We start from the raw sequence: 27,682 nt of genomic DNA, 5'->3' as shown, positions 1-27,682 counted from the left end.
TTTCCTTGTCTCATAAGGACACCAGTCATAATGGATTCCTACCCTATTGATCTCATTTTAACTTAATTACCACTTTAAAGGCCTCTCTCCAAATACAGTCACATTCTGAGGTACTGGGGGTCATGGCTTCGGCCTGTGGATTTGGGGGAGACACATTCAGCCCATAAAACCATTAACACTTCATTTTGATATAGAGTGACTCCTAAGTTACATTTCTAGTAACAAAATTTAACTTCCTCACCAGATTTGCTTTAACAGAGCTCTCAAATTCAGAAACTTAGAACTCTCCTGACTCCTTTTTCCGCCATGATGCCTCCCTCCCGGCCATCTGCTCACAACCATTCTCCCCAGAGCGCTTTCCTCTGACTTCATGAGGAATTTGTTCCCGAAGGCTTGTGCTACTGTTCTTCTTTCCCCTCATTCTTCCTGGGAAAATACGATGTTTGTGTGTGTCAACAGCTCCCGGATTTGTATCTTAAACCCCAGCCTCTCTCCTGAGCTCTGAAATAGTGTGTCCAACTGTTCATTAGCTCTGTTCATCCAACATGTCTTACTAAACTCATAGGCTTCCTCCCCAAATCAGCTTTTCATGCTGTCTTACAATAAATGGCACTAACTTATCCAAACTCGAAATTTATTTTAGGTTGAATTGTGCCCACCCCACCGAATATATGTTGAAGTCCTAAGTACTTGTGAATGCGGCTTTATGTGTAGATATAATCAAGCTAAAACAAGGTCATTCAGGTGGGCCCTAATCCAATATGGCCAGCAGGCTTGGAAGAAGAGGAAGCTGCCATGTGAGGACACAGACGTACCCGGGAAGCCATGTGATGACAGGCAGAGCGTGGAGGGTGCAGCTGCCAGCGACACCGGAAGCTGGGAGGGAGACATGAAGTGTCTCTGTAGACCCTTCTGGAGAGCACGACTCTGCCAACACCTCCATCTTGGGCTTCAGTCTCCAGAGGTGTGAGAGGATGAACGCTGTTTGAAGCCCCCCAGTGTGTGGTCCCATGTCACACTAGCCCCAGGGAACTGACACAATGCTCAATCTAAAATCATTTTTTTTCTTTTTCCTTTTGCCTTCTACATTCAATCAATCCCTCTGTCCTGTATTATTGACCCCGCAAGTTCTCAAACACATTTCCTCCTTCCGTTCCAACACCACTGCCCCAGCTCAGGTCTTCATGACTTCTCCTTCTGAATATTGTATGTCATTTGTTTCTCTTTCTGTAATCTTGCCCCATTTAAGTCTGTCCTCCATACAGCTGTTATCATAATCTAACTAAAACATCTCTGTGTAAAGCTCCCCCTTTCTTAAAATCCTGTATTATTCTGTGGCTTATCTTCCAGTACATGATAAAGTCCAAGTTTCTTGCAATGACTTACAAGGCCCTGTCTCTCTGTCTGATTGTTGGGTTTCATTGCCACTGCCTGCCCTGCAATTTACAAGAACAGCAAACTGCTGATATTCTGCCCACACAAAAGCACATCGTTCCATGACTCTCTATTGTTGCTCTTGTACCATCTGTCTGGAAAGCCCTTTCCTTCTTGATTCCCTGAGCTAAAATCCACTCATCATCCCAGATTCAGCTCAGGATCAGTCCCCTGCATTGAAGGTACCTTGAACTTGCCCACATCTGGCCATATGTGTTCCTACAGCTCTTTGTATTGAGATAGTTGTCCAGGTTTCATCCCCCAGTGGACTGAGAGCTCCCTGGTGGCCCGAGCCATTCTCAACCAACCGAGTGACTGCAGAGCTGACAGTGCTCACCGCAGCTGCGCTTGCCTCAGCCAGCTCCTTACCGGCGCCCACACAGCTGTCCGTTTTAGAAAAAAGCCACGACACCCATGTCCTTCTCATCCCTCAAACAGCATTGACTGAGGGGACACTACTGGAAGCGCCCATCACCTGGTTCTGGTAGGAAGATGAGAGTTTAGGAGCTAAATGACTCTTCCAGGCCACGCGGTTGGCAAGTGGTGATTTCAAAACCCTAGACATGTCACACTGCACCACGCTGGCTCTGTGGTTTATAATTTTGACACACCTGCAACAAACCACATTTACTTAACAGACAGCATCCCTCTTGTACAAAGTTCAACTCCATCCTGGAAAAGAAACCTTATTTTACGCTATTAGCCTAGACCTTTTGTAATCCTCCCGATTAGAGATAATAAATTTGCTCATCCTTCGTATGCATCTCTTATGGGATATTTTACTCTTCTCTGTGTGTGTGTGTGTGTGTGTGTGTGTGTGTGTGTGTGTGTGTTGGTGGCTCCTGAATTTGTATCTTAAACTCCAGTTTCTCTCCCGAGCTTTAGACCAGTGTGTCCAATGGTCCATTAGCTATGTTTCTTCCAGTATGACAAATATATGTGTGTATATATATATATATATATATATAGTATATTGATCATGTATATCATTATTTATTGATCATATGTATATCTTCTGGGAATATACTTGAGAAAACCGCAGCAAAGTTAGGACACTGAATATTTCTCAATATTTTTATACTTTTCTTCATACTTAGAACTTTAACATTCTACATCCTTAGAGTCTAAATGTGTGTTTTAGAACTCACTATCCACCAAGTTTAACTCTCTCCACACCTATCTCCGCCTTTTATTATTAAGTGTTTCTAGTTTTGCAATTTCAAATTAATTAAGTTGCTAGTTGAAATTACTTATAATGTACAACTTCCATATCTTGTGTGTGTTTATAATAATTTCTTATAAAATAAGCAAGGACAGAAAAATAATAGAGCGAGAAATATCATATGCCCCAGGAATGTGACTAGTCAATTATATTGGTCAGATATAATTAAATCACTGGAGAGGAGATTTGCAGTTCATATTCCACTAATTTGATGTGTAACATTGAGAAACACACGCCTTCGTGTCTGTGTTCCGTTTTCAAAGTGAAAATATTACTCTCTTCGTCTGGGAGTTTACAGTTCTGCTCTCTCTGGGCTGTGCCAGGGAGAGGAGCCGTCCCTTTCTTCGGTGTCCTGAATTGGACATAATTGGACAAGACTACCTCTAATCAAATGCAGGTCCCCTGGAACATTTGAAATGCACAGAAAAAGTGGAGGCTCTCTGCTTTGCAATCCCGAGAGACTGTGGTACTTTGTGGGACCTTCGCCCCATCCCGTCCCCCTTCTCTGTGTCCTTTTGCAGACAGCATGTCTGACACCACACAAAATGCTGTGACCTGGTGCAAACCGCAGCACGAAACAGAGAACACCCAACACTAGCAGGCCCTGGGGACTCCAGCCCTTGTCACCAGCAGCCTTCCCGTTGTCTCCGGCAGATGGGCTGGGGGCGGAGCTCCGAGGAGGAGAGGGTGGTAGCAGACACGGTACCGGGCGGTGTGCTCCCGAGCACGGGTAGGAGATAGTGAGTGATGGAATTCATGTATGAGTCATGTGCTTTTCTTTTGGAATATTTTCTCTTTGTAAAATGACATCATTCTGCATGATAATATTTACAAGTGCAGAAAACTCCTTCACATGTCTTCAAAATGTGGAAGACAGTAATAATAACCAACGCCTTTCAGGGAGTAGACCCACACTAAGCATTAAGTGAACTGAATAGAATAATATCAATCTCTATAATGCATATAATTCTGTCATGATTTTTTGAAAAACATTTGATTAAAAGTGTTCTTGAAAGTGATGTTTCTTTGGATCATAAAAACAAATTACTTCGCACTGGCTGCAACGACTTTTTTTAAAAGTATGTGTTCAAACTCTAGAATTATTTTTATAGGACTCTTCAGGCAGCAACAATTTTTAATAGATAGAATTATTAGTAAATATATAACAGCTAACTACTTTCAGGGATCATTTGAGTAATAGGAAGGTGGCATACTGCATTAGTCTATATTGTTTTATTGATCTGTAAGAAGATTTCTAATAAGTTATAAAATGATTAATGGTATCGTGGTACATTAGTCCATTAAAGTCAAGTCAGAACTCTACAGAAGAAGAATGTGAAAAAGGAAAGGTGGCCGTTTATGGACAGTTCCGAGCTTCCATTTCGGAGCAAAGCTGCATGGGGATTAATTTGATGTGAGGGTCATCAGAATGAGGAAGTCTGGAGGAAGAGGGCTGGGAGCTGCCGTACTGTGGCTTGTCAGCATTCGAGAAAGCAGAGCGTTACGCTTGTCATGTCATCCAGTCTGTCTGATGTCTAAGGAGGGGATTCTGGGTGTCAATCAGTCCAACGAGTTACCCAAAATAGAGATGTCATAAACCAGTTCTTAAGAATAACCATGTTGGAAGGCATTTAAAAAGTGTCAAGTAAAGGAGTTGCAGAGCTTTAATATCGTTTTTTTCTGAGCTCATACTGGATGCGGTGGTAGGGACTCGGGAAGTCACCTGCGATTGCTCTTGGCAAGGCCAACGAGCCCTCGGTGAAGGAGAACAGATGATCTTGGAGGAGCCTGTTCTGCTCCTTTCCCACGTGACCCAATACGCTGCTGAGCGCAGGGTCGGCTGACAGAACCTCTCAGGCCTGCCGGGCTGGCTGTCCAGCCTGTCTTTGATGTTGATAAAAATGGCATCCTCATTAAAGCAGAGAGCACAGACTCCTGCCCCCTCAAGGACACGTCCCCCCCTTGCGAGAGGGTAATCAGGTCACGGTTGGCACAGACTCCCCGCACAGGTGGTGGTGTCTCGTGTCTGAAGACGCAGGCACAGCCGGTCACCCCGTGTCCCTAACAAGAGGGGGCTCACCAAAGCTCCGGGGAAAGTCCTCTGCCGTTTGATTTCAACCAGACGCCAATTTTCTTTGTTTAAAGATACAAGGAGAGAGAGTGTGTGCGTTTGGAAGAGGGTGTTGATTTATTGCTCTTTAAAAATGGAACATACAAAAATCTCCACTGAATTGTGCTGGTCCCATTTACAATATAACATTGGGCCTAATATCTAACTTCTCATTGGAGGCTCGGAGTCCCGGAAACCATAGTTTGTACTCTTGGAAAAGTAAAGATTTTTCAGCAGTATTCTTCTTTATTTCTATTGCTGTTCTGTTTCTCATATAATTTTTTTACAGTAATGCAGTAATTCTAATAGCAGTGTAACAAAAAGAATGCCGTGATGGGACACAATAATAGTATTTATCATCTAGGACTCTTATTCTTTATGAATATACTGTACATATTCTTAATCAGGGCACCTTTTTTCATTTAGTTTGAGAATGAATAACAACTTTAAAAAGTGATTTGTTAGCTGTCTTATGCATATTTTATGAATTATACTCCTTCCAATTATGATTATTTGACTCATTTTTGCATTTGAAATACCTTTACAGTCAATTTCCCATTGACTTTTTAAAAAAGCATGCATTTTTAAATGGCAAATAATTTTTAGACAAAGCCTTTCAAGAAGAAAGACGCAGAAGAAATTATTCTTTCCTTGGGTTCATGGTGGGAAGCAAAAGTCATTTCTAGAATGAAGGCTAGGTTTCTATAATTACATTTCAATAATAAAATATTTTTAAAGGTAAGGGGATAAAATTATTGTTCACTTCATTATTTGATCGTTTCTGTTGGGAACAAATAGCACTTGGTATGTGTGTCATTTAAATCTCTCTCTCTCCCTGTCTCTCTCTCTCTGGCCTCGTGTGGTAAATGTAGTTGTTCAGGCTCTGAATTCAATTTAGCTGCTATTGATTATTGTTCTGTTCTTCCTGCCTGAGATCTGCTTATGTAACATGTAGCAGAGCCAGACAGAAATACGCCTTCGTAACTCTGTAAGCAAACCACTGAAGGGTATTTTTGTCCTTTTTTATGCTCCCAAATTTTGGCTATGATTGTCTGTTGGGGATGTTTTCCACTCAGATATCTATTTCAATACCCAAAAAGGTCCTTTAACTCAAGCTCTCCTGAAGATTAAAATGGGTTGAGGATGAGCGGGCCCACGCGCTGGGCTGGGAAGGCCGTACCTGTGTCCCTTCTCCTACGTGCCGGGTTGTTTTCAGACACCGAGAACTACAGGCACTTCTGGTTTTAACTTGTGATCCTTTCTCCCTAGAAAAAGCCGATTCCACTCATTGGAGATGACTCTGAATCCCTCTTGCTGTGGTCCTTGGCTTGTGTCCTGCCTTGGTCATTGTGTCTCACGTCCCCCTAGGGCCCATCCTTCTATGTCTCTTCCTGCTCCGTGCAATCTTCCTGAGATGAGCGTCCAAGCTATGACTGTCTTTAGACTTGCGTTGCTCAAATTTCAGAAGTAAAGTACATCCTTTTTCAATTTAACTATTTTCGTTTTTTTATTCTAACTATTTCGTTGTCAATTCTCAATGGCATCGAACCAAAAAGCTTCCCTTTGAACTTCAACCAGTCTCCAAAAGAGAAGCAGTGTATTGAGCAAAGAAGAACGTGGATTCTGAAGCTAGGCTCTCTGAGCTCCGAGTCTTGCCCCAACATCAACACCTATGTGTGTGATCTTAGGCAGGTTACTTAGTTCTGTGTGTCTCAATTCTTCATCTATAAAGGTGGAGCTAAGACAGTACCCGTTGTGTGGAACTATCTGGAAAACGACATGAGTCTCCTCCTATCAAGTATCTAGAACGATAATTGAAAAGGTGCAAGTACTCCAAAAATGTAGGCTCTTTCTCTTGTCTGCTTTATTTGTTTTTCCAGGAGCTATGCACAAAATCTTTTTGCATGGGGTTTTAGCTCTCTGTCTCTGTCTGAGGGCTCTGCTTCTAGCTCAAGCAAGTGCCCTCATCATTTCAGCCTAAATCACTAGGGAAGTGAGGAACATTATTAAAAGCATGAAATTTCCTACATTTTAAGTACACATCTAGCCCCGTGAGCCTATTGAATTGGTAGGTATTGTGAAGAAGAGCCCTTTTGTGTCTCTTCTCAAAGGATTGTGATTAGGACAATGCATTCGGTTGATTTCGGGTCTGTTGTTTGTGCTAGGTGAAAGAGCATAGAAGCTTAGAGATGGAAGGCATCTGTGAGATCCCATCTTTGTTTCCCTGTTCTCCCATAGTTGAGATCTCTTGTACTCTCTATAATGTCGAAGATGATGTAGATATCAAGATGACTACACTCCGGCATAGTCTTTCCATTACCGGATAACCTCCCTGATTAGCTCCATTGCTCCCCTTATTTGCAACTCTCCATTTGTTCATCTTCTGATGTGGATGCCAGGCACCATGGTAGGAATAATAGGGCATGCCCTTCCCCACCTAATTACCTTGGCTTTATTTCCAAGGGCTTACGTAAATGGTGACTACGAAGGAGGAAATGACCATGATTTGTAGGACTGACGTCCTTGTCTCTCCATTCTTCCCAGACCTTATTTGTAAATGTTTAAATTTAGATCAAAATGCTTGATCAAGCTTGCTCATTATAAGTGCCCTAACTTGCATAGTTGCCCTGACATACTTCTTTATATCCAGCCATTTTGAACTCTATTATTGGAAAATAAAAGGAAATAGATTAAAATTGCTTAAAAATGTTGGACTACTTTCCCATAAAATGAAACATCAGAACTTCTCTGCTGCAGAGGACGCTGTCTGTAGTCACCAGTTAAGCAGGAGATTTTAAAAGATTTTTGAAGGGCAGCTAATATTTTCAGTTCTCCTTCCCTTTGACCTTGATGCCATATCCTATGGTTTGGGATTGCTCTTCAAACACACAAATCGGTTTGGTACTCAATGCTACAAAAATTAACAGCACTCTCTTGAGGACAAAGAAATTTTTGCATAGCTCAAAAACTGCTTTTTTGTGTATTATAGTCAGAAGGCCTTAATGAAGAGCTACCATTAAGACCAAATTGTAGTTGATTAATAGCAATGCTGAGAGGCAAAAAAGGTGAAAAATACGGGGCATGGATTTTTTTTTTTTTATGTGGAGCTCTTCCATGTAAAGGAAATTCTGAAATAAAGGTAACTTCCAATATGCACAATTCTTCACAACATGGGGGGGGGAACACAGAGTATGTGAACCGTTAAGAGAGCCACCATCTGGAAGACTTTACTTTCTAATGAATTTTACTGATGTAACATTTAAAATTATCAATATTATGGAAGACATTTGAGATAACACAGACAAAAATATGCAAATAAGTGAGGAGATGTGAAGCTTTTAGTGTAAAGATTTGTATGTCATTTGTATGTGGACAGTCTTGTCCCTTCTTTTCCCTGCCCTGGGCAAACATTTGTATAAAAACTGTATTTGCCAATTTTCCATTCCAAATACATGCTACTGAGCTTCCATTTGGTAATTTACAAACCCGAGAATTTAGAAGAGCCCAGCGCCATCACTGGTTTGTTGGCATCTGAGGCACCCCCAGGATCCTTGTTCTCTACCACCCAGCCTGGCTGGCTGGCTGGCTTTCTCTTTTCCCTTCTCTTATCTGGCTCTTTCTTGGGTTTTCTTTCATTTTTCCACATCTTGTCTTCTTTGTATTCCTCACAATAGCTACTAGGCAGGCAATAAATATTTATTATCTTGAAGTTTGTAATTTTCCTACTTAATTCTACCGTTCCTTACATATTAAAGGGGGAAAAAAAAAAACCCAAAGAGAAGACGTGTGGTATGGAAATAAATACAATAATGCCAATATATTCACACAGAAGAATCTTAAAGGCTTTTCCACCCCAACAGGCAACCAAAGATAAAGTTGCTCACCTTCTTCTGTGCTTCTAGTCCACATCCATAGATATGAAGAAATTCAAGGGCATATAGAGATGAAGGAGAGAAAATGTTGTGAGTATAGTTTTTCTTCATGTACAAAATCTAGAGTCTCTAGTTTCTTACATTGAACCATATGAACGTGCTGTTTTTGCAGAGCAAAATGCTTGAATATCAGGAATTTCTTATGGCTCGACCTACTAAGATTAGCATACACATGAAATAGTAATTTTAATTCGGAAGTGTTTCTGTCCATGAAGACAGACGTTGGCATCTCTGTGTCAAGTTAACTCAGTCAGCACTCAGTCAGCAGCGACTCACACACGTTATGCCACGACTGTAATGGTCTTTCTTCTCAAGGGCAAAAGCATAGGAGAAAAGTCTTCTCTATAATGTGGCAAATCTTCTATCACAGAATGGAACAGTGCTCCTCTGCGTTTCCTTTTTCCTTGCATACACTTGAAGCTTAGTTTGGAATCCGAGACAAGAATAATAGTTTTGCTGAGACAGCAATGAGAACATAAGTGAACCTGGAAAAGCCCTACCTGGCAAATGAGCTTTCTTGAGCCCTGGGAGACTTTAATTAATGTTAATGGAGAAACCTTCTTCAAAACCCAATTAAGCACTTAAATGTGTTCTTAATGATCTCTGCTCCCTGAGTCAGGGTGTAGAGAAGGGAATTGATTTAACACCAGTAATAAAAATATAAATGTTCCTGGGTCCGCTGTGCTGCTTTTTCTGTGGAAGCTTTGCTTTCTCTTGGTAAACAGGCTTTCCTCCAGATTTCTCACGCACCCCGAATCTCCTGTTGACCCCTCGTCCTGCTCTCTTGAACTATGCCGTGCAAAGGTTAGCTGCTGAGCCAAAGACATTCTTTGATGCATAATAACAGTTATATAAAGCACTTTTAAAATACAAACAGATTTTGAGTAGCTAATTATGCTGCAGGTGTTGCTTGTCCCCCAGCATGAGAAATGATCCTCACACTCTCTTTATCACAAGGCTGACATAATGAAAACTCCCTGTCCTCAGAGACAGAATGCCTTTCTCCAGCAGCCCGTCGTCCCCATCATCATAATTGGTATTGATGTTAGATTAGTGTGTATTTCCCATGATGTACTTCCTCATTAAATTTTTTTAAAGTGAAATCCAAAATGAATTTGCTCACCTGGGTTTGCTATTACTTCCAAATAGTTGAGTACCTGTGTCTAAAAGACGGCTTATATTTTATCTGACATATCTCTGGCTCTCAAATAGTTTTATGCTGGAAGCTAAAGGCAAGACAGTTTTAGGAAATAGTATAAAACATTCACATGACATAGCTTCTATGAAGCTGGTTGGCTTGAACCGTAGAAGATAATCCATTTTCAGAAGAGAATCTTCATAATTAAAATGGAGGGTTTTTCAGGGAGACAAGCTGAAGCATCATCAACCAAGAGTCTCCAAAATCCTTTAACTTGTATATTACCCTTATATTACTCTCTGTGTTTATGTTGTTCCAAATAACAGTACAAATGACTCAAAAGGACCAGATTCTTTTTGGCGTGTGTTTGAGATGAACTTGACGACATGATGCATTGGGGGGTTCATATCATTGTTTTGCCTCTCCCGCAGAGTTACACATTTAGCTTCTCAGCCTCTCTTCCCTGTGGTGATGCAGTGGTCTTTTCTTGCCTGCTTTCCCTTACCTCCCTACTCTCCTGACACTGTGTTCTTCCCTCCCTTCACCCCCTTGAGATGCAGGATCTTCTAAGATTATACAAGAGATGTTTGATTATTTGATTTCCCTTAATTAGACTGTCAATCTGGCAGCAAGGAGACCATTTCAGTAGAATTATAAGAGCTACGCTCATAATTCCATGCTGCCTCGGTACCTATATTACGTGTTTTTTGAACAGGCTATGATAGATTGGAGCTGCCACTAGCCTTCTTGGAGATTCACCTTCATGGATATCACTGTTTTATCTAAATTAACCCAAAATACAAATTGATCAGTAATGGTCCCATTCCTCTTAGCAAAATATCTGACATATACTTCTCACATGATAGATACTCAGTAAACGTTGGTGGAAGGAGAAAGTCAGTTAAAAAACAAAAAAAGGCAACTCATTATTCTACCAGTGTGTGTTACACATAGAGAGCTCGCATTTTAAAATATGGGTCTCTGCCGGCACATACCATTGGCAAAGTCTTACTAGTTTTGATTTTCCTTACATATATATGATTATTTAATCCTTCCTAAAATCCTGTGAGGTTGGTACTACTCATGGAAGCTCAAGTGAATGAGCTAAGTGCAAATAAATGCACTTCTGTAGGGGATACCGAGTAATAAATGCCACGGCTCATGGCTGCCCATGGCTCTTTCTCATGTGCAGGAATCTATTTCTGCATTATGTAGTCCTCTCCATTATATTGTCAATCTCATCTTGTAAAACTGGCAGATGTGGGGGAGTGTGCAACTGTTTTAACCATACCTACTTTCTTATTTATCAAGACATGAAAATCACCAGTACCATGCAATCCGGAATTATGTAATGGAGACTTTTCAGAAAAGCAGTTTGCTAGAATTTTAACTTAGGATAATTACCAAGAATAGTTGATCAGAAGGTCTGAAAATTCATTCATAATCACTGTTTTGATGTTTAAAAGCCCTCTACAGATATGGTGTTTACCAAACCCTTCCCTTAGGAGTTTTACACACCTTGTGTCTTGAACATCTTTGGGAGCTGGAATAATCAAGCCCATTCAATAAATCTTCCTAGATGAGCGAGGCTCAGTGCTAGACATGGAGGACTCTCTCCATACGTCAGAAAACAATGGTGTCCTAATGGCAAGTCCGGTAGATGAGAAACCGCCTTAACACTATCATTGTCGAAGGAGAAAGCAAGGCAGCCACAAAGCAGGTATCGCATGATTCACAATCAGTGAGAACGGCAGGATTTAGAGGCATCCGTAGTGGTCATCTGAGGGGTGACCAAGGTTGGCCATGCTTATTGTCTCCAAAATATATTGGGGAGATTTGCACACACGAGTGAAGGTCTGTGTAGAATTACACAATCTCTGTTTTGCAAGATGGAAAATATGTGGAAAGGGAGTAGGACTTGGACTGAAACAGGAAGAGAGCTGTTGCAGTTGGATGGTGTCCTGCCTCAAGGAATTTTCCACGTGGCTCTGATGAGGTGTTGAGGTGTTCGGGCTATACTTCTATTTTGCCAGAAAGAAATTCCCCAAAATGATAGAATACCAGACTGTCTACCTACAACATACTTAGTGGCAAATGAACCACATACTGGTGAATGGAAAATATCTTGTCATCACAGACGCCAGGTAGCTGAGCGGCTGGGTGTGTGGGGCCTGAAAATAGTCCGGGTTTTAAATTCTGGCTTAGCTTGGTCGCTTCAGTCAGGGATTTAAGCCTTCTGGGCCTCATTTTTCATGCCCCCAAGAAAAGGAGGTAGATGTTGCTGTTGACCTCAGAGGTTTGCTGTGAGGAGCAAACGAGCTACTACATGGAGTATTTCTCCCAACAGTTTGTGGCACAGAGGAAGCGCTGTGCGTTCATGTCCACCATCTTTGCTTCACTCAACCTGTCCACTTCATTCTGCTCTTTCAGATTGAAAGCGATTACGAAAAGTCATGAAACGCTTGTTAACATTTTTTATTTCTTTGAAATTTTTTAAAGATTTATTTGTTTATTTATTTATTTATTTGAGAGAGAGAAAGCACAGAGGGGGAGGGAGAAGCACACTCCCCGCTGAGCAGGGAACCGGATGCAGGATTCGATCTCAGGACCCTGAGATCATGGCCTGAGAGGAAGGCAGACGCTTCACCAACTGAGCCACCCAGGCGCCCTGGATGTCCACATTTTTTAGACTGTAGGTCTAAGAAATGCAAGCCTCAGGATCTCGTACTTTGTTACTCACTTTATTCCACAGGGAGTGAGAATCCTTGCTGAGTGGTTTCATACACGAGTATAATGTGAAAGAGACAGGCTACTGGCTAAATCTCACTGTAAAAGAAAGACTTTCCACCTAAATGTTTACACATTCCAATAAATATGTAATTAACGTTATTTTGCTCTTGGAATAGAAAAGATGGTTTCTAGCTGAATCTGGTTTTAAATAATGGAGAGTATAGTAAATTTTGACAAATAAAATCAAACTATATATATATGTATATATTTACACTTTTTTTTCTTTTAATGAGAAAATATATATTTTAGCCGCCTGGCACAGTGCCTCCCACATACTGAACTCTTAATTATTTTTTTTTAGTTCAACTGCAGTGGACACGCAATGTTACGTGAGTTTCAGGTGTACAACTTAGTGATTCGACAAGTCTGTACCTTCTGTTGTGCTCACAAGTGCACCTACCATCTGTCACCACCCAGGCTGTTACAATGCCATCACCACATTCTCTAGGCTGCACCTTTTATCCCCGTGACTGAAATCAAATGAGATTTTTTGCCAATTTCTTCACTTGATGATACACATCTTCCCCAGAGTCTTCCCTCCAATCTGTTCTCTGGGTGCTCGGTGACGTCAGCAGTGGCGTTGGTTTAAACCCCAGGCACTCACTGCAGTAAATCATTTTCCTTCTGGCTCACTGACCCTCAAGGGAACAACCTTTATGAAGGGTACTAAATTCTGTAAAGACTCTTGGAGTCATAGTTTTCCCCGGGGGAAAAAATGTAATGAGTGATCATGGATGTGGAAAGTAAGGTTTTGGGTTTTATTGTTTGGTTGGTTTTTGTTTTAACTTGTAAGGAACAGCTCAGCTCCAGTTCTGGAGTAAGGGGGACAGGCAGGTGGTTTCTTCCCCTTGAGATGGTAATGAAATTTGGCCAAACATAAAGAAAATGTGGGTCTATGTGTGTGTAGTGAAAGTATGAGAAGATGATGGGACTTTGATTTTATTTTTTTAGTATCTCTATGTAATGAAGCTGAATGATAAGTTAGTTTTGTTATTGGGGTTTTGGAATAGGTATTTTTAAATGTATTCCAGGGGCACTTGGGTGGCCCAGTCAGTGAGTCTGCCTTCTGCTCAGGTCATGATCTCAGAGTCCTGGGATTGAGTGCTGCATCTGGCTCCCTGCTCAGCAGGGAGCCTGCTTCTCCCTCTTCTGCTCCTCGTGCTTGTGCTCTCTCTCTCTGTCAAATAAATAAATAAAATCTTAAATAAATAAATAAATAAAATGATCTTTAAGACTTATTATTTGAAATTGAATAAAACCAACTTATTAAAAGACTCATGATTATTTTAGGGATTATGGCAGTCAGCACAGCAAAGCACTAGAAAGAAGCCAACTGTTAGTTTTAAGCTTTAAGGCCTCGTCAGGGACACAAACCTCATGAGCTGTTTACCAATCAGCCTTGCTTTGGGCTACAATATCTAACGGATACTCAAAAAGGGAAGCATCGTTTGCATATACTATGATTTACGTTTTATTGATGCGTATGCACATGCATTCTCAACACAGAAAATTCTTCAAGTTCAATATCCGGCTGTTCTGATGTAAGTCTACATCTCTGTAGACTTACATCAGTAAGTAATACCAATCAGAACTAAGAAATGACACGAAAAAGTACTTTCTTAATTTAATTTAAGCATATTCTGGTACAGTTACTGACTTTCTGAGTGTGAAACTAGGGGCTGCTTTCTTCATTCTGAACAATATGTAAGAATCAACTCTGCTCTGAGGCTGTACCTTTCACTGTTACTAGCAATTTCATTCTTACAGTGAATTCCATTAATTACAGTTTTCAGTAATAGTGAATATTGTATTACCTGAAACAAGGTATGATTCTGTATTACAAGCATATTTCTGAGATGACGCTAAGCCCTGGGTAAAGGAGACGTATGCAGGAAGAGTGGCCCCTGCCTACTAACGACTGTACCATGTCTGTTTCTGACAAAGTGGGGAACAAAATGTCTTCTTGTCCATGAACAGGGGAGAGGGGCAGAGGGAGAGAGAGAAGCAGACAGCCCGCTGAGCAGGGAGCCCAATGGCACGTGGGGCTCGATCCCAGGACTCCGAGATCACGACCTGAGCTGAAGGCAGACGCTTAACCGACTGAGCCACACAGGCACACGTCTCTCTGTGACTTTTTAAAGCTATAAATTCTAATAGAATCACTGGCACTTTTCTGGCAGTCAATACAGACCAGGTATAAATAAATAGCATGTTTCAGGAGCCCTGTGACACGTAATGACACTGCATTCCCAAGGCGCTGGTTTGCTCCTGGTCTCCAGGGGCATCTGGGTCTCTCTCTGCCCCTGCACCTCGCTGCTAGCAGACAGGCTAGGATCCAGCAGAAAACCATACTGACGGCCCTAGTTGTACATCGATTCCAATGCAAAATCAGAAGTACTCACGTCCGTGGGAAACATAAATTCTGCAAAGTCCCCACTCAGCCATGGGACAGCGCACCCACTTTGAGCAAAAATAAATTATTATTGTTTTCACTGATAACTTTGGGGGCGCCTGGGTGGCTCAGATGGTCTGCCTTTGGCTCAGGTCATGATCCCAGGGTCCTGGGATCGAGCCCCGCATCAGGCTCCCTGCTCAGCAGGAAGTCTGCTTCTCGCTCTCCCTCTGCCTGCCGCTCCCCCTGCTTGTGCTCTCCCTTCCTTTCTCTCTCTCTCTGTCAAATAAATAAGTAAAAATAAAATCTTAAGAAAATTGATAACACTTGTCAATCAGCTATTGGTAGGTAAATTGGGGTTGTCCTTGTGCACTGTTGGTGCAGAAACGTCCTGACAATATGGCAAAGGAGTAGGAAATTTGGATATATACCCAAAGCGTTTTATATTATAGTTCTCTAAGGTATTCAACTACATAAAAATATTAGAATACATGGATTAGAAATATTATTAGAAATAACTAGAAATTAGACAACTAATTTTACTTTATTATTTCAGATTTTCCGGTTTACTTTGGGTTCTATGACAAAGTCATGCATGAACTTTCTTCAGAACCTTTTTGTGTGTTTCTTCTAAGTGCAGATGTTATGGTAGGTCCCATTCTATTCCGTCTAGGAAGAAATGAATACATCTGAACTTTTTAGTGAATGTGCCGATTGCTTATTACAGTTCTACTGAATGCGTTGCCATTTTCTAAATATAGTCTAGCTTCTGCATTGTAACACTCCCTCACGTATGAATCCTCAAGGGCTTCACGTATTCCTGCGTGAGTCCGACAGAGCAAGGGAAGTGTGACACAACGACACGTTCATTCTTCTTTACTTGGTAAAGAATCCCTTCATATGCCAAGGACTGGTTGTAGATTTCTTGTCTACAGACTCATGTCACTTCTCTTTCTTCCAAAGGCTGATTTCCCACCTTTTCAACCCTTTTCCACATTCTAAACTTGCTGAAGGCATGGAACCCCAACCTGAATTCATATTGAAATGTGTGTGCTCCCTGATTTTTTTAAAGCTGTAAATTCTAATAGGATCCCTGGTACTTTGGCGGCAATTCCTATAAGCCAGGTTGAAATACAGGGTGTGTTTAGAGGACCATGTGACACGCAAGACTGCCACCTTCCCGGGCTTGACTGGCTGCTGGTCTACAAAAGGAACTTCATCTACGCCTGTCTCTGCAGCTGTGTCCACCCATGGCTGGACTTGGAAGTAGTCTCCATGAAAGAAATTCTTTCCTTTCCAACGTCCATAGCAGAGCTCCCGACGTCTTTGTCACTAACGTGAAAATCTGGTGAATGTGGCTCCTTGAAAAAGATCTTTCTTGACACTGTAAGAAAAGGCTGTTGCCTGTAAGCTTAATTCACCTACTACAACCCTCTTCATTTTCATTCGAGTGTATGGTAGAACAGTTTGGGAAAGGTATGAATTAGTGTAATCAAAATCTCAGCCAAAGCAGCATGTCCATGTTTTTAAAGATTTTCTTTATTAGAGAGAGAGAGAGAGAGAGCACGAGCAAGGGGAGAGGGAGAAGCAGGCTCTCTGCTGAGCAGGCAGCCGGATGTGGGATTCGATCTCAGGACTCTGGGATCATGACCTGAGCCGAAGGCAGAAGCTTAACCATCTGAGCCACCCAGGTACCCCCAGCATGTTCATTTTTAAAAACAAGTACAGAATAAACTCTGCCCTCTCAAGCTCTGCAGGCCTTCCCAAGCCCTGCGCATTACTCCACACCTGCCTCCTCTCTGCGTGGGAACCCTGTCTGCTTTCATCCCAGCCCCCACTGTGCCGCAGGACCTAAACCACACTAGCTGTTTGGAAAGAGAGGTTCAATCCATGAAGTAAGCTTAAAAAAATCTTCTTTCTTAAGGATTTATTTGGCCTCCAATGGAAGATTAGCTGATCGATCACCTCAAAGGGATCCATAGGATTCACCCTCTTGGAAGCTCATCGAGGTTCTAGTTCGAGCCTCTATTCTGCACAGGAGCTCAGAGCCAGGAGGACTGGCTCATACTAACCAAATCACAAGACGGAGCTGTGCAGACCTGAGGCCCATGGGGCGAATTTCCAATGAGCATTCTGAGGAAGGCACCCCCAGGGCGCTGGGACACAAAAGTGCACAAGCACTCCTAGCAGGGAAAGGGGACGAGGAAGGAACGGGCACTATGCAAGCCCATAGGCATAGTCCATTTCCGATCTTGAGAGGCCCATGTCGACTTACAGATGTGGCCACACGGGGCGGGAGGAAACAGCCTGTTCAGTGTGGAGAGCAGCGTGGAGGAGGAGTCGCAAGGTGAGGTCCACGGATGTGTCCATGCTGCGATCGAGGAGGGAGACCGATGGTGACACGATGGTGGCGGTGATAGGAATCAGGAGGTGTGAGCAGGTATTGGAGGGATGTAGGAGATGTAGGAGGTGGACTTGGAGCTAGAGACTTGGTCTCTAGAGAGCAGAAGGAGGTGCCAGGTGTGACTCCCAGATTTCTCACTCTTGCCTCTCCCCGGAGGGAAGATGCCAAATTCCACTGTGGACCTGCAGCGACTGAGAGGACAGAGGCCTGAAAGCGAGACATGCCAGAGAGCATTTCAAGAGAGACCAGATGCTTGAGAGAGAAGGACAGAGAGAGAGAGAGAAAGGTGCTTTGGAAACCAAGATTTTAGCTTCCCTGTTTTATAGATGACCACCGAATCATCCCGGGGGTGGATGATTGCCCTGAAAGACTGCGTGGAGGAGAGTTTAGAACAGAAGCCTGAGGGATACCAACATTTTGGGGAGTGGCCGAGGAAACAACAGTGACACAGAGCCGCAGGTGGAGATGGGGAGGCACTGCCCGGAGTGGGTAGCTGGGGTCCGACCCGTGTGGCAGGAAGGAGCTCCATCAGTAGCGGTCAATGCTACCGAGAGGTCAAATAGAATAATCGGTGTAAGCAGCTGGGTTTATCGTCAGAGCGGCCAGCTTGCTTAGAAAGAACAGCTTCTGTGGAGTGGTTGGGGGCTGACGCCAAATCGGAGAAAAGAAGATGAGACGAGGAAGCGGGGACAAAGCCAGGCAGGTGGGAATGGGGAGGAGAGGGGATGGAGAAACCAAGTTGGCTTTGTATCCCCCGGATGGCTCTGGAGACACAGGGACGAATTCTCTGCTTGCTCCGCTTCCTCTTTGCATGGAGCATTCTCTATTTACAAAAGGGCCATCTGTAACAGTCATGTGTGTCCACAGTCCTCCACAGCGGCACCCCGGCCGGCAGACTGGCCCGGCCGCACCCCTCTTCTGGCTGGGCCCCCTCTCCTGTGCCGAATGAGGCCGGCGCTCTGGCGTGGTGGTGAGCTCGGTTTGGGGGGACTTCAGAATGTAGGGCAGCGCCGGGAAGCCAGGGGAGTTCCGAAGTCCAGGGAAATAGACCAAGTGTTATAACAGGATCCGGAAGTGGGTCACCGACAGAAACTGGAAGACATTTGCATCTTACTCAGGACACGGAGCCAAGACGTAGCCCTGCAGGACAAGGTGTGCTGACATTGGCGGATCAAGGAGCTTGGTGCTCAGGACACTGTCCACCTCTTAATATATTCCACAGAAGCCTTACCTCATCGCCAGGCACGGGCTTGTTTTCTTGTTTCCTCGCAGAATACATCAGTATTTCTGATTTCTGGGTGCAGTGTGCTTTCACGAGACACGGACACAAATAAAGAAGAAAGCAGACATTCAGACACAGGAGCGTGAACATTTATGTTGACTTCCGCCTGCATTTACAATCTCAGCGGCACGCAGCGTGCGTCAAAGTGCACGAGCCCGGGGCACTTGCTGTAGCCGACTACCGCTTACATAACCAATCATTTCACCCTCACACTCAGAACTCAGGCCACTAATGCATTCGAGGTGACAGCAAAGGATCTAATAAAATGTATCAACACATGTTATCAATGTAGAAAGAAGCCGTCCTTGCTAATTCTTGGGGAAATAGGAAAGCAATCTCCTGATATGGAGATGACAGCCGTTTTCGATACCTGACTTTCCTCTTAATGATAAAAAAATTGTAACCAACATGCTATTTTTTTTTTCAGCAGGCCAATGTATATTTGCAATATAAATTTGCTATCTGGCTCTGAAACATAGATATAGATTTGGGGAGGAAGGCAAGCATATTTAAAAGGAATGAGAATCCCAGCTTCTATTGGAAACATTAATCTTAGGTGTTTTTGAAAGGCTCTTCACAAGATTAGCCATATCCAAATGGAATGTCCAGAACCAAGAGAAGTAATGAGAACCTGACATGGTTTATGCTTATGGTCATTTATAATAGCAATCCTGTTAACCATGATTATTCAGGGCCCTGTGCATAACTTCTAATGAACAAAATGGTTACTATTTTAGGCTCATCCCTTTATCCACATAAAACATTCCCTTCCGGAGCCCGATAGCTTAACATCGCTTCCCATAATTGGGAAGCAGACAAAGAACCCACCACCACCTGGTCTACCTCTTGAGACTTTTAGCTCAATCATGCTTGTGCCCTTACACCCAAAACTTTGCTGAATACCAAAAATTATCTTTAAAACACATCATTCTTCATCGTGAGTCTGGAGATGAGTTCTGTAGCCCAGGCTCCCTAGGATTGCCCCTCCTCTCCTCTCTTTGCTGTCCTCACTCGCATCTTCAAATAGGCCCACGTGTCCAGGGGATGTGTGTGCAAAGCAGACCCAGAAGCCAGCCCGAGGGGCAGGTGGGGTGGCTCATGACAGCCCACGGTGTGGAATTACAAAGTGCAGTCCTGAAATGAAGTGACTTGTGGGGGGGAAAAGAGGATGTTAGCAGTGAACGATGCCTTCCAAATGATGTGATGCATTATTAAAACAATGGCCTGGAAGTCAGGTTGTCATCAACTGTCATCTTTCCAGGCCCCGATTTCCACTTTAAAATGAGAGCCTCACATAATAAAATTAATTAATTAATTAAAATGAATATATCAGCAGGACCACTGCTGGAACCTCTCCGCTCTGGAGTGCACTGCCTCCGTGACCCCAGAGATGTGTGCCGGTTCAGGTAGCGAGGACTTCCCTCATCCTCCTGGGGCTCCAGAGTCCCAGTGAGAACAGTGCTGGTCCCGCGGTCGAGACCTGAACACCGTTCGTTTGTTACTATAATCTCTGTTCCCTCGTTTCTTCGTTTCTTCGTTTGTAAAAGGTTTCCCAGGCGCATCTCAAAGTTTTCCTGGGGAACGAATAACAAGTGAGAAAATGGTTTGGGAGAAAGAGAGAGTGTCGTTACCCTGATACAAGTAAGAACGGTGTTCTCCTTTAGGCCGTGTTTATCGCTTAGTCTGTTGCTTTTGCAGACTGGGACTTGAGCCTGTTCCCTGTTAGGTGTATGACGGGCAGCTGGAAGCCAAGTTTCTGTACAGTCAGGGGTCATTTGCAAGGGGCGCAGAGCGGAGGCGAGCGCGTGGGTGAAGGGATTATTTGAGATGTCCTTTGTGAGCATGATTACCTGGCAAACATTGTTCCCCAGACATAAAATTGTCCCTGCCCTCGAGGAGGGGTGTGGGCGGATGTATTTCAGCCAGGAGTTTGTCTCCTTACCCCGTCCCCTTGCCTGAGGCCAGAGTGAAACTCCAAACATACTAATTAAGAAACTGTTGCCCTACGTTCGCCTGGGTGGCACAGCGGCGCCTGGGTGGCACAGCGGCGCCTGGGTGGCACAGCGGTTAAGCGTCTGCCTTCGGCTCAGGGCGTGATCCCGGCGTTGTGGGATCGAGCCCCACATCAGGCTCTTCCACTATGAGCCTGCTTCTGCCTCTCCCACTCCCCCTGCTTGTGTTCCCTCTCTCGCTGGCTGTCTCTATCTCTGTCGGATAAATAAATAAAATCTTTAAAAAAAAAAAAAAAAAAAAAAAAAAAAAAAGAAACTGTTGCCCTACGTTGACTCGTTTACATACATTTTCCACTTTGAGGGGATGGTGGTGGGCTTGCAAATCCCTAAAATAACTTTTAATGGAGCGAAGCTTTCCATTGTTGGAATCTCCTGTTGTTTCATTCCCAAATTATTGCTCCCCATCTTATAATCATATATACCATTTAGGGCACCTAGAAAAGCAATTAGCTAATCCTTCTCTCTAGAGGAGAAGGTGAGGTCATCATAAGAAAAGACTCCTGAACTTCCTCCTACTACGGAGTCTTTATGAAAAGAGACAACTGTATTTACTTTTCATCAGGCACCTTTGTTTGAAAATCCTTTTGTACTTTAACAAAAATTAATCATCTGGCTTCTTCAGCTTTGTGCCACTGAAAACCATCCGACTTCCTCAAACTCGCTTCCTCAAAACATTCTAGAAGGTCGTTGGGAAGTATCTCAGAGCCATTCACTTCTCTCACTGTCCTGCCAAGAAGCCGCCTCACGGCCCATTGGCCAGAGCTAACTGAACTCAGCGCCTCCCAAGACGGCCCGGTTCATTCCTGTGCATTTCTTCCGGCAAGAAAGCTCTCCAGGCCAGGACACCCTGCACCTGTCTGCCTGCCCTTTTGTCTCTAGCCTCTGCTTTCACATCTAGAAAGCTCTTGGCCGCGGCACGTGGCAGCATTTCCCTCAAAGTCAACAAGGAAGACCTCGCCTTTCTTTTTCTGTCCACGAAGCTTTCTCTGATTGCTTTCTGACCTATGGCAGCCCCAGCACTAAAATTTTAGAAGATGTTGAAGGCTCAGATGAGGAATCTTCCATTGCATTTCGAAAGTCTCGGAGTCCGTGCAGGAGAACTGGTGATGCGTTGAAACCTGGCCAGGGAGGTGGTCATCGCCCCGTGGAAGGTTCAGAGTCATGAGCACTTCTGTCCATAGCTACTACCTGCTATTTATAAAAACCACTCTGTTACTTACTAGGCCTTTACATGAAAAATCTGCAAAGGAAATATAGTTGAAATAGCATCTAAGGAACCAGGATAAAAATGGATCCATTCCTGTTGGGTGATGCCAGGGAGGCTGATTGCAAAGAGAAAAGTGTGTATTTCTGGGCAGACTCCGGTATGCGACACCCCATTGTCCCTGAGAGGGGACAGAGTCCTGCCCGAGATGGGGTCTACCAGAGCCAGGAGGGGACTCGCTGTTCAGATACCACTTGAATTTGGAAAATTTTGCAAAAGCAAAGTAGGAGGCAGAATGGAGAGCACAGTCTGGCCCATGAAAATACCTGTAGCTTTCTGGAACTACGGAGCGGCGTTCCCTAAGAGCTCTACTTTTTACATCCCGGAAATATGCGGAATGTGAGCGTTCCTTATAATGGAACTTTCCTGGTAGCACTGTCTACATACTCAACCTCCCCTAGGGCCGAGAAAAGGAAACCAGAACCAGGAATCACAAGACAGAAACTGCCATGCCTAGACTTCAGCGTGGCTTGTGTCATAAATGTCCCCATCAGATGACGTATTATGTCAGATCGCACAAGTACCAACGGCATTTTGAAAAACAATCCGCAACTGCCCCGAAGTATGGTTGGAAATTGGCTTTTCTTTCTTCTGAAACTCATACTTCTAGCTTCTTTCTGACAGCATGGTGGCACTGCCCCCACCTGCCACCTCTGTCCCCATGGCCCACATTCACACACCCGAACCCGTTGTTTCCACGTTGAAATTTAAGAAATTTTAGGGGTTCTTTCAGCTATTGTAGTATTTTTTTTCTAACGTATGCCTTTATGTGAAGACCTGTTCAAAGACCTGTGGGAGTACAAATTATTTGTATATTTTCCTATCAAGTTTTAAGGAAGTATAGTCCCTTATAAATAAATTACTGATGGGTGTGCCCAGGTGGCTCAGCTGGTTAAGCCAGCTGAGACTTGATCGCAGCTCAGGTCTTGATCTCAGGGTCGTGAGTTCAGGCCCCCCGTTGGGAGCGTGGAGCCCACTTAAAATAAATAAGTAAATAATACATACATAAATAAATGAAGGATGACAGCAAATAAATTACGTATAGCTGTCTAGACTTATACCTGAATTTCGCATGCATCCCATTTACCCCCACGGAGGCACCTTTGATCAAAGAATAAAGTTTCATTTCGGTCAAACGAATGCAAAGTTATGAATAAAATTTCAACACCAAACAGATATCGGCCAGGTACACGCAGTTTGGTGCTGATGTCAGATTGATTTCACCAACTCCCTCGTGATTTTATAAGTTCTCTAAAGGCATTTTCAGATTAAATATAGCATACTGTTGAAGATGCAGGATTTGGAATCCGATAGAAAGTGGGTTTGAATTCTGGATTTTTTACTTACTTCCATTACTAAATATTGTTTGTATGCAAAGCATGACTCACAGTTACCTTCTGGGCGTATGCTGAGAATGACCTGGGGGAAAAAGTATGAACCGTGCGTAGAACAGAGTGTGAGGTTGGTAAATACTAGGCACTGTTCTTGCTCTTACTGGCGAGTGTTCATGCCTCTGGGCGTACGTTTGACTGTAAACCATTCACGTTTCTAGGTGAGACGGAGCTGACAAGATCTTCCCTGGATATTATTAGTCCCAGACACAGACAAACAGCCGCCCTCCGTGCCTAGGATCTGGGAACTACCCACATCACAGTGATCTATACTGTGAACGGGTACTTTTCTCTTTGTTTTATTTGGATTTAGGTGCAACTTGTTTCCTTGTAGTAGAAAAAGGTATTTTTTTCAATACTTATTTTCCTAATAGCTATCAAAAACAGAGGGATAAATGGAGTCATAATCGTTTCACATTTTATCAAATTAACTGAACACTGAACACATACTCATGCGGCTCGTGCATTATCTCGGAGGTCCAGGTTGTGGCTTTGATGAGTCTCCTTCCCGCGCTGTGAAACACACCAACGCATGTTAAGTCTGACCAAGGTTGAGTGTTTCTGGGCTTTGAGACCATGAGGTTTTTAGTGCACTTGATGTGAGTCATAAACGCAATGCCCACTGCTACTTGCTCTGTGCGCCTGGAGTCCAAGCTCCTGCTGGCCCTGGTGGCAGAGGACTCAGCGCCATCTAGTGTCCGCTGGTGGCATAGCTAGCCGGATTTTCCGCTCGGAACTGACTCCCCTCGCACACTGCAGTCAGGAACTACCGTAGACCACACAGTTGACGATGGTTTTTCTTTACTTTTTTTTTTACTTTCTGTATCACTGGATTTTGAAACTTCAGGTTCTGATGAACTCCCTTGTTTTTCAAACAACGACATCAACTCGAATGCCGTGCTACCCTTTGCATTCTCTTAGAGGCTCGCTCCGATAGTGTTTTGCTCGGCTGCAGACTTTTGTTGCCACGTCGTATCACTTGCAGCTGGCATTGTGTAAAAGAACTTTCTGGAAATGAGAGTTTCCTTATGATCCACTTGGCACCACAGCATGCTTCTCCCAGTACAGCATGTCCTGTATTAGAGACAGAACTCTTGTCATCCCTCCCGATTTTTGATTCTTCTCTTTTTTCAGATTGTCTACAAAGCCTGGCTGTGTTCCCAGTACTTTGAAGTCGCTCAGTTTAACTGCAGAAAGACAATTCCTTGCAAGCAATACTGTTTGGAGGTTCAGACGAGGTGTCCGTTTATATTGCCCGACAATGATGAAGTCATCTACGGGGGACTCTCCAGCTTCATCTGTACAGGTATAGTGCCTGGCGGGGTCTGGCACACAGCCTTTCCTGCTGGTCTGCTTTTCTGGGGGGCGCTGGTTGGCTTTGTTGTTTCCCTCTACGGATGGATGTAACCTTGAAGATATGCCTGGTAGTTTTCCATGCTTTCCTCATAGATGCCCTGAAAGAACTTGGTCTGGAAAGATCACATTATCTACAGAGTGCCTGTGACCCACACGCATTAGCTTTGCAAAAGGATAATTCTGAGGGGAAGATGTTAGCAATCATGAGGTACGCGTGGACCTGACTTCGAGTGGTTGGGTGCTGTGTGCTTCTTTGCGTTACATAAGAACAGATGATGTCACAAGGCCAGTAAAATTATGCTGCTTCTTCACATGGGGCTATTTTTCTGAGAAGTTTTGTGTTACTTTATCCTAAATAAGCATCCAGACCATAAAGAACTGTCTATCTAAGTTATTCGTGTGTGTGTGTGTGTGCATGTGTGTGTGTGTGTTTGAGATGCACAAGGGCTAGATACAATTTTATATTATATTCCCCATTAACAATGTTTACTTCTTTCAGCAAATGACTCAGACTCGGCCAAACACCAATATCAGAATTCAGTTTCTGGGTATTTATGAGCATTACATAATTTAGACACAGAATAAGATGTAAAGAATAAGTAAAAATTTTTTTTTTTAATAAATGGTGAGTAGACAAGTGAGAACAGGACGCTCTGCCATGGTGATGTGATCATCAGAGTCGTTGCTCTGCACTATCTCAGAACAAAAAGTGCTGTGTGTTCTTGTCACTAGATGGCTTCAGTTGAAGTAGGGTTAATTTTCAAGTTTTAAGGATAAAATGCTACCATATGTATGGAGAACCATGAAAGGCTCCCTCATGTCTTAGACTTTATAAAACCCCCTAGAAGGGTGCCATATTGAAATGTTCAACATGAGAGTTTATCAAAGTAGTTCTAGATCAGGTATTCGTATACCTATCCATTAGCCATGCTGTTCTAAGGCTGAGTGACAAGCTATCAAGAGACAGTTGACAAAAGTTCTCCCTTAGGAATCTGCCTTAAGAACCGGATGACTGCTTCCTGTGCTGCCCAGTCTTGTGGGAAGAACACCTAAGCGAAGGCTACGGGACGTGTGTTTGTCCTATTTCTGTTACATGCATTCTCTCGGGGCCATCGGGTAGCTCCTCACTAGTAAATTAGTAATAGCAAAAAACCCCAGGTGTGTTTGCTATGAGGATTATGGATAAGAGAGAAGCACAAGATATGGCACCAAAAGGCAATAGCCATTGTACATAAGAAAGTGACTTGTAGAATGTGAATGGATTCACCAATCACTTTGTTACTCACTGATTGAATGCTGAGATCATTTTTCCAGCTCCTCTCTGGTAGGAAGACATGGCAAGAGTGAGAGAGAGAAGAGGGAAAGACAGAAAATGAAAGGGGAAGGAGGAAGGAAGGGAAGGGAAGGGAAGGGAAGGGAAGGGAAGGGAAGGGAAGGGGAGGGAAGGGGAGGGAAGGGGAGAAGGAAAGAAATAAATTAGTATCATCTCCCTTTGAATTTAAGCCAAAATTCATTAGACACAGGCTGTTCATTACTTGACATTCACATAAAACTTTCCATAAATGGTCCTCAAGATAAGGTCTTCGGTCTTGACTCTGTGGTCAAGCAGGTGTCCATGATTTTAGGAGTTCAGAGAAACTTGTGGCATTTTATGTAACGGCTGTATGTTCGTTCATTCACATGCATCTAGATTTTTTTCCTAGAGAAGGTCAGGAGCTCTTCAAAGTGGACAACAACCTCTAAACCTCAAATGAAGGACTAGATCCTTGTCTTATCTTCTCCTGTACCTGGTCTTTAATCTGCACGTGTGGATCTGATATAGGTTTGACTATTCGTCCTTCTTCCTTGTACACTTTTAAGGCCATCAGAAAGCTAAACATGGGATATAATCTCTTTCTGCCCAACATGGGCAGAAAGTCCACCATATATATGTAATTTCTTTAGTTGAGGTGTAGTTGACATACAATGTTACGTTAGTTTCAGGTGTACAGCATAGTGATGCCACGGGTTTATACGTTATGCTGTGCTCGCCCCAAGAGTAGCTTCCCTCTGTCACCATGCAACGTTATTACAATGTCATTGACTATATTCCTGTCCCGTACTCCTGTGACTCACTCGTTTCATAACTGGGAGTCTGTACCCCCCACTCTCCTTCACCCATTTTGTTCATCCCCCCACACCCGTCCCCTCTGGCAGCCATCAGTTTATTCTGTGTTTATGGGTCTGTTTCTGCTTTTGGTTGGTTGGTTGGTTTTTTAGATTCCACGCGTAAGTGAAATCATACAGTATTTGTCTTCCTTCCACCTTATACTCTTAATTGTCTTTGAGTTTGGAAAATTCAAGTTTTTCATAGCCATGGCGACATCATTACAGGAAAGAGACAGGAAAAGGGAGGTGTGTCTCTGGGTCCAGAGAAAACGCCATGGAGCCCAGAAGATTTTCGGGAGAATCCCATCACTCAGTACCCAGAACCTAACTCTTCCATTGCCGCTCTCCGCGGGGCTCACGCTCCTTTCACTCCTCGGCTTTCCAAAAATGTGCAGGATACATTCTGAAGGCATTTGACCCTGAAGTTCTACAAAATGTTTTTAACAAAAAAGATACTAATGCTCAGATTGAGCTGCTTTCTAAGGTGTGACCCAGGCCTTCTTGAAGACTTCTCTCTCTTGCTAACTAGCAACCACCACTTCCCCCTCAGACGTTCCTTGAATTTTGCCGCTGCACCTGAACAAGAGAGATGTTTCTATCGATGCCGATCACTTGTTAGCTTGTCTCTACTGACAAAGGTTCCAAACACGACCCCCAGGGTAGCATCCTTCTGGGAAGAAGTTAGCCCAGAGAACAGCTTCCGGGGACCACTGGTCAAACCTAGGGAGCCAAGGGGTTACCACACTTCTAGAGAAACTTGAAGACTTTGATAGGTATAGCATTTATTCTCGAACATTGTCACACGAT

At 43.4% G+C, this 27,682-nt stretch overlaps 1 protein-coding gene across 1 annotated transcript in view; it reads left to right on the top strand.

Moving 5' to 3' along the window:
• The window catches only part of FAM155A (family with sequence similarity 155 member A), a 601,033-nt gene that overhangs the window by 543,737 nt on the left and 29,614 nt on the right, over nucleotides 1-27,682 (top strand). Inside the window, exon 2 of the mRNA XM_040624480.1 lies at nucleotides 24,506-24,677. Coding sequence (XP_040480414.1) covers nucleotides 24,506-24,677 — 172 coding nt within the window. The remainder of the gene's footprint in view (nucleotides 1-24,505; nucleotides 24,678-27,682) is intronic.

This window comes from Ursus maritimus, unplaced genomic scaffold (assembly GCF_017311325.1).
Source record: "Ursus maritimus isolate PB19 unplaced genomic scaffold, ASM1731132v1 scaffold_10, whole genome shotgun sequence".
Lineage (NCBI taxonomy): Eukaryota > Metazoa > Chordata > Mammalia > Carnivora > Ursidae > Ursus > Ursus maritimus.
This window is presented reverse-complemented; position numbering and strand designations above follow the sequence as displayed.